General features: G+C 62.4%; 1 protein-coding gene across 1 annotated transcript; it reads left to right on the top strand.

The window, feature by feature from the left end:
- The first annotated feature begins 1526 nt into the window (after positions 1-1526).
- Positions 1527-10097, top strand: R3HDM4 (R3H domain containing 4). The gene is made up of 8 exons (XM_042927740.1): positions 1527-1666; positions 6479-6633; positions 7037-7161; positions 7601-7724; positions 8425-8510; positions 8966-9051; positions 9134-9189; positions 9961-10097. The coding sequence occupies exons 1-8, from the start codon at positions 1590-1592 to the stop codon at positions 10062-10064; spliced, it is 813 nt and encodes a 270-aa protein (XP_042783674.1). The 5' UTR covers positions 1527-1589; the 3' UTR covers positions 10065-10097.
- Positions 10098-10776: the final 679 nt, after the last annotated feature.

Below are 10776 nucleotides of genomic sequence, written 5' to 3'. Positions count from 1 at the left end.
CTTCTTCGAGGTGGGGGCTGTGGGGAGAGCAGCGGCAGCTCCTGGGGCGGCCGAGGGTCCAGGCGGGTGTCAGGAGGGTACCAACCCAGGTTCCCCAGAAATGAGACCCCAGAATGGGGGGGAGGCCCGGTGGCATGCTCTAGAATTAGCACATTTATTGGGCAGTTAGTTCTCGTGGGCGGGAGCAGGAACCAATCCCCGCCCCCCGGAACCAGGGGGAACCAACCCCCCCAGGACCCCCTGCTGGCTGCCCCCCCCCCCCCACAGGCGCCTTCTCTCTGGATTTATATCACCTTTGATTCATTTGGCTCTTTTCTCATTTGTCCGTATGATGCCACATAGTACGTGCTCTTGGGGGTCTTTCCGCAGCCCCTCCTCCGTACCCTGTGTGTTTGTTAAAGTGATCCGGTCATTCTCCGGCACAATTGCCAACAGGCTGTCTGCGGCCGCTGTCTCCCTGTGGCGTCTCTTCACGTGGTCCTGGTTTCCACTTTTCTTGTAGACTGAAGGGTGGATTCCAGCCAGATCCCACAGGTTCGATTCTCTGCTCCCAACCCTCCCACAGCTCCCCGTCGCCAGACCCGCCATCACAGGACCGCAGGGCTCACGGGTCCACCCTCGGCCCTGTGCCTCCTTCCCCCTCATGCTCGCTCATCACCCTGCTCTGGTCACTCTGGATACCTCAGGGCCTTTGCACTGGCTGTCCTCTCTGCCTGACACACTCTTCTCACTTTGCAGCCCGCCAGTCCCTCTCTCGGAGAACTCCTCTTTCCTGCCCCACTCCGAGGGGAAAGGGTCTGTCCTGGCCACTGCCACACCCCAGAGCCCATCACTGGGCCCTGCTGACAGTGGACATTGGTTAAATGAACGAATCCTCAGGGGTGAAAGGGGGTGGGAACTGATGTCGCCCTATGTAAAAAAAAATTTTTAATTATTATGCTTATTTATTTCGAGAGGGAGACAGAGTGGGAGTGGGAGAGGAGCAGAGAGAGAGGAAGACACAGAATCTGAAGCAGCTCCAGGCTCGGAGCTGTCAGCACAGAGTCCCAACAGGGCTCGAACCCACTGACCGCGAGATCATGACCCAAGCCCAAGTCAGAGCTTAAACGACTGAGCCACCGAGGCGCCCCCGCCCCCCCCCCCCCCCCGCCCTTTTAACGTCTATTTTCAGAGATGAGTAAAGGAGTCAGGGCTCCAGGGGCCGCACTGAAACAGGACTGGGAGAGTCTGGTGGACTCGGGGCTGGGGGCTGGGGTGGGGGCGCGGCTTGGGTCATTTCATCTGTCTCCTGCCTCTGAAATGGATGCCCCCCTCTTTCCTAGCTCCCCAGGCCTCGGTTCCCCCGACCATCCCCTGGAGGCTGGGTGCCCCGCCCACCGGCCTCCAGGCTTCGGGGGCGGGGATCTCGCTACCCGCCGCCGCGGTCTCCCCGTCTGTGCCCCGGGATCTGGCTGGCCCTGCGGCCTCGGTCCCCGCCCCGCGCGTCCAGCCTCCAGGCCCCGCCCCGGCCCGCCTCTGGGTGCCCGTCACTTCCTGCTCGGCCCGAGAAGGCCCTGCCGGGCGGCGGCGGCGGCGGCAGCGTCCGAGCCATGGTCGCGCTGGAGAACCCGGAGGGCGGCTCGGAGGCGGCGGCGGTGGGAAGCGCCCCCGGCGGGCGGCGGACGCTGTGAGCGCGGCGGGGCGGGCGGGGCACGCCCTCCAGGACTCCGGGGCCCCTCCCCTCTCCCCTCTCCCCTCTCCCCTCTCCCCTCTCCCCTCTCCCCTCGGGTCCGGCTGCAGCCCCAGGCCCGCCCCGCCCCTTTTCCTCGGGGGTGCCCCGGACCGTGGTGGGGGTGGGAGGAGGGGGCTTTGTCGTCCCCCGGGGGGATCCCACCCCCGACCGGCCCGCGCGTCTGCTGGGCGGAGGGAGGCACCCGGTTCGTGCGTTGGCGTGCCCCCGGGGCCCAGAAGTGCCCCCTCAGCCCCGCGCCCGCGTATTGTCTCGCTTTGGGGGTGTCGTGCGCCTGGCCGCCCGCTCGGGTGAGGTGGCGAGGTGGTGTCGCTGCGCGCCGCGTCCCCCGAGTCCGTTTTGGTGTTGGGGCGCTAACGCGCAAGCCGCTGTCCCCCCACGCGGGGTCTGCACCCCACAGCCAGTCCTGTGTGCGCCCCGTGGGGTTTTCCAGCCCCCACCCCCCGAGGACACAGGGCTCTTTGTTCGTGTCTGAGTACTTAACAGATGGGGGGGGGGGCTTCAACACCGGGTCAGCGGGAGCGGGAGGGGGCGGGGCCGCCGCTGCAGGTAGGACCCCAGAGGGGCCGGGCACACTTCCGCGTAACCGGCGTGTTTACGCCGAAAACCGCGCTGTCGCCCCCTGGTCCTGGGGGGGGGGGGGGGCGGGGAGCGAGGATTCGGCTGCCTCGTCGTCCGTCCGTGTGCTGGTCACTCCAGCTTCTGTGCCTCAGTGTCTCCATCTGTACAAGGAGATATACCAGCGGCCTCTTCTCGCAGTGCCTGGGACGAGGTGGGGGGTGTCAGGGACCCTGCGCTCAGAGGTGCCCCGCAAAAGGACGCGCGCATTCTGTGTTGTCCCGAGCGTCTCATTCTGTTTCGTTGCCGCTGTGCTGTTACGATTTCCGCCCGGTACCTGCCCGGAGGCCACGTGGGTCTCCACAGACGTGGGACTTCCCTTCTTTGAAGGGGCCTTAAGCACCCAGAGCGGGTATTGACTTGCCAGGTGGGTGCCACCGCGGCACCCCCGTGTCCCCCCCCCCCCCCCCGGGGTGTGGCCGCTGCTGGGGCCGCGGGGCCCCGCCCCAGCCTGAGTCACCTCCGCTCCGAGCCCTCCCCCCTTGGTTTCCTGCTTCGGGAAGTAGGTTCCTCTCTTGCTTGTTCCTGGGGGAGGGGGACCGGTGCCAGAGAAGGTACCCTGGAGCCCAACAGAGCAGGTGGCAAGAGGCCCCCTTTCAGAACCCGCGGGGAACAGAACTGGGGGAGACAAAGGAGGCTGTTCTCCCCAGACCCAAGCTGACTTAGCAGCTGTTTCTACCTGGGGCCTGTCCACCCTCACTGGACAGGCACCTCGAGGACACGGACATTTCCTGAGGCCCGTCGGGTCCAGGAAGCCTAAGGCACCCCGTCTGCGTTGCCGGTTTCCCCATCCGTAAAGCGGTCTCTGTGGGCAGGTGCCGGGGCCACAGCAGGGGCGGGGCCGACCCCATCCCGTCTGCAAGCGTGTAGTTCGGGAAAGGGGGGTTAAATAGTAAATAGATGAGTAGACCAGCTGGTTCTGGGCAGCAACAGGTGAGGCGGGGTAATGGGGCTGATCCGGCTGTCCAGGAGCACGACGGTTTCTCCCAGGAGGCGGCATTTGAGCCGACGGCAGACTGTGCCAAGAAAGGGTACTTCCGGCAGAAGGCTCAGCAAAGGCCCTGAGGTAGACTGTTCCTGGGGGCTTTGGGGCACGGTGAAGGGGCCCCTGGGTCTGGAGCAGAGGATGGGGCGAGGCACTGATTTTTGATGTGTAGGTGTGTTTTACACAACCTTTGTGCTGCCACACGTCCCTCTCCCGACAGCCTTCGTGACAGATCCGATTTGCTGGGCACTTGTGGGCTGCCTTCTCTGTCCTGCCCGCTTCTGCTGTCCTCTCTTCCTCGAGTGGGGACCAGGCCCGGTCGTTGGCCCTGGAGACCACACGTTTCTTGTCTCCTGCTGGAATTTGGTTGAGGTCAGCAAGCTTGAGTTGGTGGTGGGACTCCATTTCCAGCGCTCGGCTCAGCGCAGGAGGCCCACGAGAGGGTGGCGAGCCCTCCAGAAGCCTATGGGGCCGGACACAGGCCCCTGTGGTCCCTGCAGGGCAGGGCAGGGCTTCTGGTGCCACGTCACGATGGAGCTGGGCCTTGCCCTCAGGGTTCTGGGGAGCCATGCATGGTGGTGGAGCATGGGTCTCAACCCGCTGGGTCTCAACCAGGTGTGGGGGGTGGTCTGAGGGGCCCAGAGGGAAGCAGGAGGCTGAATGGTTCAAGGGGGTGTTGCTGTTCTGACCAGGTTCAAATCCTGGCTCTGCCACTCTCAAGAGGTGATGGGGAAGCCCCATTTCTCCGAGCCCCAGGTCCTGAGGACTCAGCCCTGCTCTGACATCTCCTGATAACCACCCCCCCCTGCCCCCGCCGGATGCGGACTCTGTTATCAGCCCCACCAGGCTGCCGTTCTGGACTCTGTCCAGCTGCCAAGGTGGAGACATAGGCACTGGAGCTCGGGGAGAGCTACGGTGAACTGGGGCCTGGGGTGGGCCTCAGGGAGGCAGCCCTCAGTTTGGATCCAGCCTCACAGTCACTGGTTCTGTGCTGACTTGATTTACCTCTCCCCGTGCCGGCCGGCCGCCTTCCTCGAGGCTGTGGGATCTTGAGATGATGACTTTGTGTCTCAGTTGCTAATTTGTTTAATGGGCCTCAACATAGTATCACCAGCCTCCTGCATGATAGTGATGGTGAAAATGAGTATTCACAACAGCGTGGCAGAGGGGGTGAGCTCCCCATGACAGGGGGAAACCAAGCAAGTTGCAGCTGGGTTGATGTCTGCCCTGGCCCCTTGTGGCCCTGAGTGTCCCCTTTCAGGCTCACAGAGGCCGTTTGTTTTTTTTTTTTAAATGTAAGCCCCAACACAGGGCTTGAACTCATAACCCAGAGATCAGGGCCCGAGCTGAGATCAAGAGTCAGATGCTTAACCAACTGAGCCACGCAGGCGCCCCACACAGAGGCCATTCTTATCCTAACTTGGCAGAGAGTGAGCTGAGGCTCCCGGTTCCACCGTGAAGCATCCTAGCTAGGATTTGAACTCGGGGCTGCGATTCCAGGACCCGAACCGTACCTCTGCCGTGTGCTCCTGTTGATGGGTACTCGTGCGTGTGTGAGTTTATTCGTCAGACAGCAGCATGGATTTTGGCAGAAACTGTTATCCGGGGAGCCCGTGCTGCTTACCTGTTCCACTGTGACCTCATGCAGTGCTGAGTCTCATCAGCCTGTTTGCTTTTTGATCAAGATGTAATGGCCATTCTACAGAGGACAGATGCTTAAGGCTGGGGACACTTTACATATGTATAGACCCCACGGAGCACTCGCTTCATTCCTAACCCCTACAAGGTCTCTGCCACAGTCCTGGAGTTTCACGGTTTTCTAGAGCCTACTGGTGGCTTGGAAGGAAGAGGCCACACTTCTGTTTTTAATTTGTGTCCTGGGAACTTTGGGTACCAGAAAGTTTGGGGGGGCATTTTGGACTCTGAGTCCTACTCAGTCTTGGAATTGTGGGATTTTTTTGAGAACCGATGCGGCAGTCGGTTTTCGGACCACCTGCTGGGTGCCAGGCTTGGTGGGTGAGTGTCTGCGTGGGGACTTCGGTGGACGAGGCTGGCAGTCTACGGTGATCAGGAAAACAAAGCAGTGACGTGTTACATAAGGGGTTCGGGGTCTCCCTGACAGGTTAGAACAGAGCCAAAGGAGATGTTCAAAGGAGTGAGCCATTCAGACGCAGGGGGAGCGTGCACCGGGCAGGGGGTACAGGCCGATGGGTGGGACGGCGTGTGGCATTGCTGGAGGGGCGGTGAGGAGACCTGTGGCTGGAGCAGACAGAGGGAGAGGGAGTTAGGACACGGGAGGGGCCATCCTGGCGCCCAGACCCTCTGAGGGTCAGGATCCACCATTGCCCCTGCAGTGTGAGGGTTTTGTGGCCCAGTGGGGACCATCCCCCCTGTGGTCTGGGGGTCGTCAGGGGCTGACCTGGAAGGCCGGAACTTGCCAGGATGTTTCCATCTAGCAATCCGTCCCGGCGCCGGCCCCGTGTCGGGTCTGCAGCTGGCCCGTGGGTCCCCAGTGGGACGCCTGGCCATGCTGCTAATTCATCTACACATTAATGCCATTTGCTTGGAGGACAGCAGATTGGTTCCAAGGGGGGCACATTTCGGGGGGACTCCAGGGACAGAAGGCAGATAGACTTGGCCGTCACCTTCAGCTTCCAGGGGATGTTTCTCGGTGTATCTGCTGCTGGCATGGGGGGTTGCTCCATTAAATCAAGTCTTTTGATGGGGCGCCCGGCTGGGAGCCCCACATTGGGTACAGAGATTGCTTAAATAAATAAACTTTTAAAAAGTCTCAAAAATAATAATAATAAGGCCTCTTGAGAAACTCCAAGAGGAGGGCAGTGTTCAAACCTGGAGACTCTGGGTCCCACTAGCTTGCGGTAAGATCCGGAAGCCTGGGAACTTTTCTTGGCCACCCACCCAAGGTGTGAATGCAGGCCAGTGTCTGCTCCTCTCCGAGCCCCAGTTTACTAATCTGTCATCACGACTGTACGGGCCTCCTGGGTGATGTGACCATGAAACAAACGGCAATTTTAAGGGTCTAGGGCTCCCGTCGCTGAGGGAAACCAAGCGGCAGTGGCCATGGTGGGGGTCCTGGCCTGTGTTGGCCCTGAGGCCTGCCTCCCCACCCCAACCCCGGCCCACAGGCCCCTTCCGGGCTGCCTGCCCGCTCTAGCTGGCTCCCAGGTGAAGAGGCTGTCAGCGTCCAAGCGGAAGCAACACTTCATCAACCAGGCTGTGCGGAACTCAGACCTCGTGCCCAAGGCCAAGGGGCGGAAGAGCCTTCAGCGTCTAGAGAACAGTGAGCGGGGGCTGGGGGCACCTCCTGGGGGGTTCCTGGGGCCCAGATGAGAACGGTGTGTCTGTTGGTATCATCTGGTGCTTTTACCCTGAGTCTGACCCTGAGCTGGCAATGCTGGCGGTGGGCTATAAGGAGCTCTGGGCGTTGGAGCTCAGGTTTTGAAAGATGTATAGGAGTTCAACGAGCCAGGGAGAAGGAGGAGTTCTGGAGGTGGAGGCTAGATGGTTTCTGCGCCTTCTGGGAAAGACAGGTGGAGCGCGGGGGTGGGGAGACCAGTGTGAGCCAGAGCGTAAAGGCCCTACATACAGAGGCCAGGGGAGGAAACATGGTCCTTGGGTTTCTAAGGAGACTGGGGGGCCCCAAATGCCACCCCCCAGCCCAGAGACCATCTGTTTCCATCTAGCCCAGTACCTCCTAACGCTGCTGGAGACAGACGGGGGCACAGCTGGTCTGGACGATGGGGACCTGGCCCCCCCCGCAGCACCCGGCATCTTCGCAGAGGCCTGCAGCAATGAGACCTACGTGGAGGTGGGGCCCCCGTGCCCTGGTCACTGCCTCCCTCTGCTCCGGCCACGCGGGCCTCCTCTCTGTTCTCGCTTCTGCTGCCGCACGTGGCCTATGCTGGTCCCTCGGTCAGGAGCACCCATCTGCACCCATCCCCCTCTGGTTCCTCTATGCCCACCCTCTCTGTTTCCCTGGGGATCCCCAGACAAAGCCAGAACTCCCACGTACCCCAGAAGTTTCCGGCACTCCCGACTCATCTGCCCCTCATTGGGAATGAAGGACTCCACCGAGGGCACGTTTGGTCCATACCAATCCCTGCCAGAGGAGCGGTCTGCGGGTACCCTGTAGCGGGCAAACGTGTCTACAAGGGGTATTTCCGCACACTTTGTGGCCCTGTGTGTGCATTGGCCATATGGAGAACCCGGGGCTGAGGACGCCTGGGTCCAGCGCGCCTCTCTTCTAGGTCTGGAATGACTTCATGAACCGCTCTGGGGAGGAGCAGGAACGGGTTCTCCGCTACCTGGAGGATGAGGGCAAGAGCAAGGCACGGAGGAGGGGGCCCGGCCGCGGGGAGGATCGAAGGAGAGGTGCGGGCCTGGACGGGAGGTGGGGGGGACCAGAGGTACGGAGGGTGTACGCCTAGCTGATCCTGTGTGGGCGGGCCAGGGACGGGGAGGAGCCAGGTGTGTGGGCGGTGCTCGGAGCAGAGGAGGGGAGGAGCCAGTGTGTGGGTGGTGCCCGGGCAGAGGTGGGGAGGGGCCTGGTGTGCGGGCTGGCCAGGGACAGGGAGGAGCCAATGTGTGGGCGGGGCCTGGGGGAGAGGAGGGGAGGAGCCAGTGTGTGGGCGGTGCTGGGGGGAGAGGAGGGGAGGAGCCAGGTGTGTGGGCGGGGCCCGGGGGAGAGGAGGGGAGGAGCCAGTGTGTGGGCGGGGCTGGGGGGAGGAGGGGAGGAGCCAGGTGTGTGGGCGGGGCTCGGGGGAGAGGAGGGGAGGAGCCAATGTGTGGGTGGTGCCCGGGCAGAGGTGGGAAGGGGCCTGGTGTGTGGGCGGTGCCCAGGGACAAGGGGAGGGATGCCGCATGTGGGCGGTGCCTGGGGGGAGTGGGGAGGGACCCAGCGAGTGGGCAGTGCTTAGGGGAGACGTGGGGAGGAGCCCTGGGGGGGGCGTTGCCCGGGGAGGGGAGGAGCCTGGTGTGTGGGCGGTGCCCAGGGACAGATGTGGAGGAGCCGGTGTGTGGGGCGGGCCAGGGGCTTGCTCTAGACGCTGCCCCAAGCCCAGAATTCTTGCAGAGGACCCAGCCTACACACCCCGTGAGTGCTTCCAGCGCATCAGCCGGCGTCTGAGAACTGTCCTCAAGCGGAGCCGCATCCCCATGGTGAATACCAGGCCAGGCCTCATCTTTTTCCACCTGCCTGTTTTTTTTTAATTACCTTTTTTTCCTCACTTTCTCAATTGGTGGTGGTGTCAGGGGTAGTCCGTTACCCAGTGCAGGTGGTATTGGAGACAAGGCAGTACACAGGCCAGTGTGATCAGAGTTTAGGAACTGGGCCGGGAATGGGCTTCCATGAGGGTGGGAGGGGCAGGGGCAATGGCAGTGGGTACTGCGGGATGTGTAGGAGTTCACCAGGAGGAGGGCACAGGGGTTCAGAAGCATGGGGATATCTCAGTGCCTGGTATCTTCGGAAAGGGTTATGTAGCTTCATATAGCAGGTCAGAAGCCACGTTTGAACCCAGGGCTTTGGGCTCCAGAGGCTCCCCTGGGCATGGGGCGTAGACAGCTTGGTCCCAGCCTCATAGTTGGCCTCACCCCTAGACCTGTTTCCCCTGCAGGAAACTCTGGAGACCTGGGAGGAGAGGCTGCTGAGGTTTTTCTCTGTGTCTCCCCAGGCCGTGTACACGGCCATGCTGGACAACAGGTGACAGGGTGGGGGTGAGCCCAATGTGCCCCTCCAGGGACTGGCTCTGGCTCTCCACCGCTTACCTTCCGTTCCTCTCCAGTTTCGAGAGACTCCTGCTTCACGCCATCTGTCAGTACATGGACCTCATCTCAGCCAGTAAGTGCTGCCGACCCACGGGGCCCCACCTGGCTGATGCACCCTGGGGACACCAAGGCCCGAGTCACAGAGGGTCTGGGTACTGGGGGGGCGGTGCTTCTGGAGGAGGAGGGGCAGCATGAGCAAAGGCTCTTGCGCTAGTTCGAGTTCTTTGGAAGCTCCCTGTGCGTCTGGCTCCATGCTGGGTGCAAGGTCGTTTAGCTGCAGCTCCCCCTGCAGCCCCCCTCCACCGTGCCACCCAGGTGACTTCGGCGAGTCCCCCTCCTGGGGCCTGTGTCTCCGCTTTTACCACGGGGGTGTTCTCAGGACACAGCGCCCCAGGGAGAGTCCTCACTGCCTCTGGGTGCGCCGCCTCCTTGCTCCTCTGCTCCGCCTCCTGCCCGGAGTTGCTGAGGTGACGGTTCCCATGGCAACTCAGGGACGGCCCCTCCCACGCTCCCTTCCCTTTGTTCCCACAGACTCGGGACGGAGGGGCTGGGCTGGGGGTGCTTCCCCGCAGGAGTTGGGCCACGGCCCGGACACAGAGGAGGAGGGGCCCTGGCAAGATGGGAGGAGGGGAGATGGAATGAGCTCGGGTGTGCATGGCTGGTTCAGGTTCGGGAGCGAAGGGAGGTGGGGCGGGTGGGGGTTGGGCCACTCGAGCCCTGATGCGGAAGCAGCCCCCCCACCCCCCCCACCCCGCCACCCCCCGTGAGGGCAGGGATGGAGGCGGTGACCTCGTGTGCCCTTCCCCCATGCTGCCCTCATCGTTGCGCCCCCTGCCCCTTACAGGCGCCGACCTGGAGGGCAAGAGGCAGATGAAAGTCAGCAACCGCCACCTGGACTTCCTGCCACCAGGGCTGCTCCTGTCCGCGTATCTGGAGCAGCGCAGCTGATGGCCGCCCCCCTCCCCCTCCCCCAACCTCCCCTCCCCCGCCCCCAGCCTCCCCTCCCCCAGGCCTCCCGTGCCATTCGCTAAAGTATCTTTATTATTTGGAGGATTTTTCCCTGCAGACGTGCTCTACCCCTGGGAGGGGGGGGCTATCACTCTGACTCCTTCCCAGCCCGCCTCTCCCAGATAAACGCGGGGCCCTGGCCCCCCACACCGGACTGTCCCGGCCTTGCAGCTCCCCGCTCCGGGACTTGAGTTGGAGCGAGGAGACCCGGCCTGGTCACTTCCGTGTTCCTTCTTCGTTCAGCTTTTTCGGCCCCGTCTGAAACTTAAGCAAGGAGCGACAGGCTGGGTTTTTATCACTTTTAATGAATTTGGCATGATTTGTTGTAGATTTTTAAATTTCCCTTTTGGGAAGAAAAACCAAAAACTTGCCCCAACTGATAAATCGGGGGACTTTGTTCCAGTCCCTGTTTGATCCTCCCCCATCCCCCAGCTTTTGGCTTGGATGTGGGGGAGGGGGGGGGCCTGGGGCTCCGCCCCTTTTTCCAGGTGTGTTCTGTCGTGTGCGCCTGCGCGTGTGCCCCACGCCCTAGGACAGGGGCTGCATCTTAAAGGCTGGTCTTGCCACCCTTTTGGAACATGTTTGTCCTCCACGGGTGGCTTTTGGTGGCTCTTGGGGCCCCATCCAGCCAGAAGCCTCTGCCCTAGGACTG

This window comes from Panthera leo, chromosome A2, assembly GCF_018350215.1.
Source record: "Panthera leo isolate Ple1 chromosome A2, P.leo_Ple1_pat1.1, whole genome shotgun sequence".
NCBI classification, from domain to species: domain Eukaryota; kingdom Metazoa; phylum Chordata; class Mammalia; order Carnivora; family Felidae; genus Panthera; species Panthera leo.
The sequence above is the reverse complement of the archived record's forward strand: the minus strand, read 5'-3'. Positions and strand labels throughout refer to the sequence as shown.

Excerpts from the sequence above, each read along its gene's own strand:
- R3HDM4 (XM_042927740.1), top strand. The coding sequence starts at position 1,590 with ATGGTCGCGCTGGAGAACCCGGAGGGCGGCTCGGAGGCGGCGGCGGTG. Across the intron at positions 1,667-6,478 it reads CCCGGCGGGCGGCGGACGCT|GCCCCTTCCGGGCTGCCTGC; the intron begins GTGAGCGCGGCG and ends CCCGGCCCACAG. Across the intron at positions 9,052-9,133 it reads ACGGCCATGCTGGACAACAG|TTTCGAGAGACTCCTGCTTC; the intron begins GTGACAGGGTGG and ends GTTCCTCTCCAG.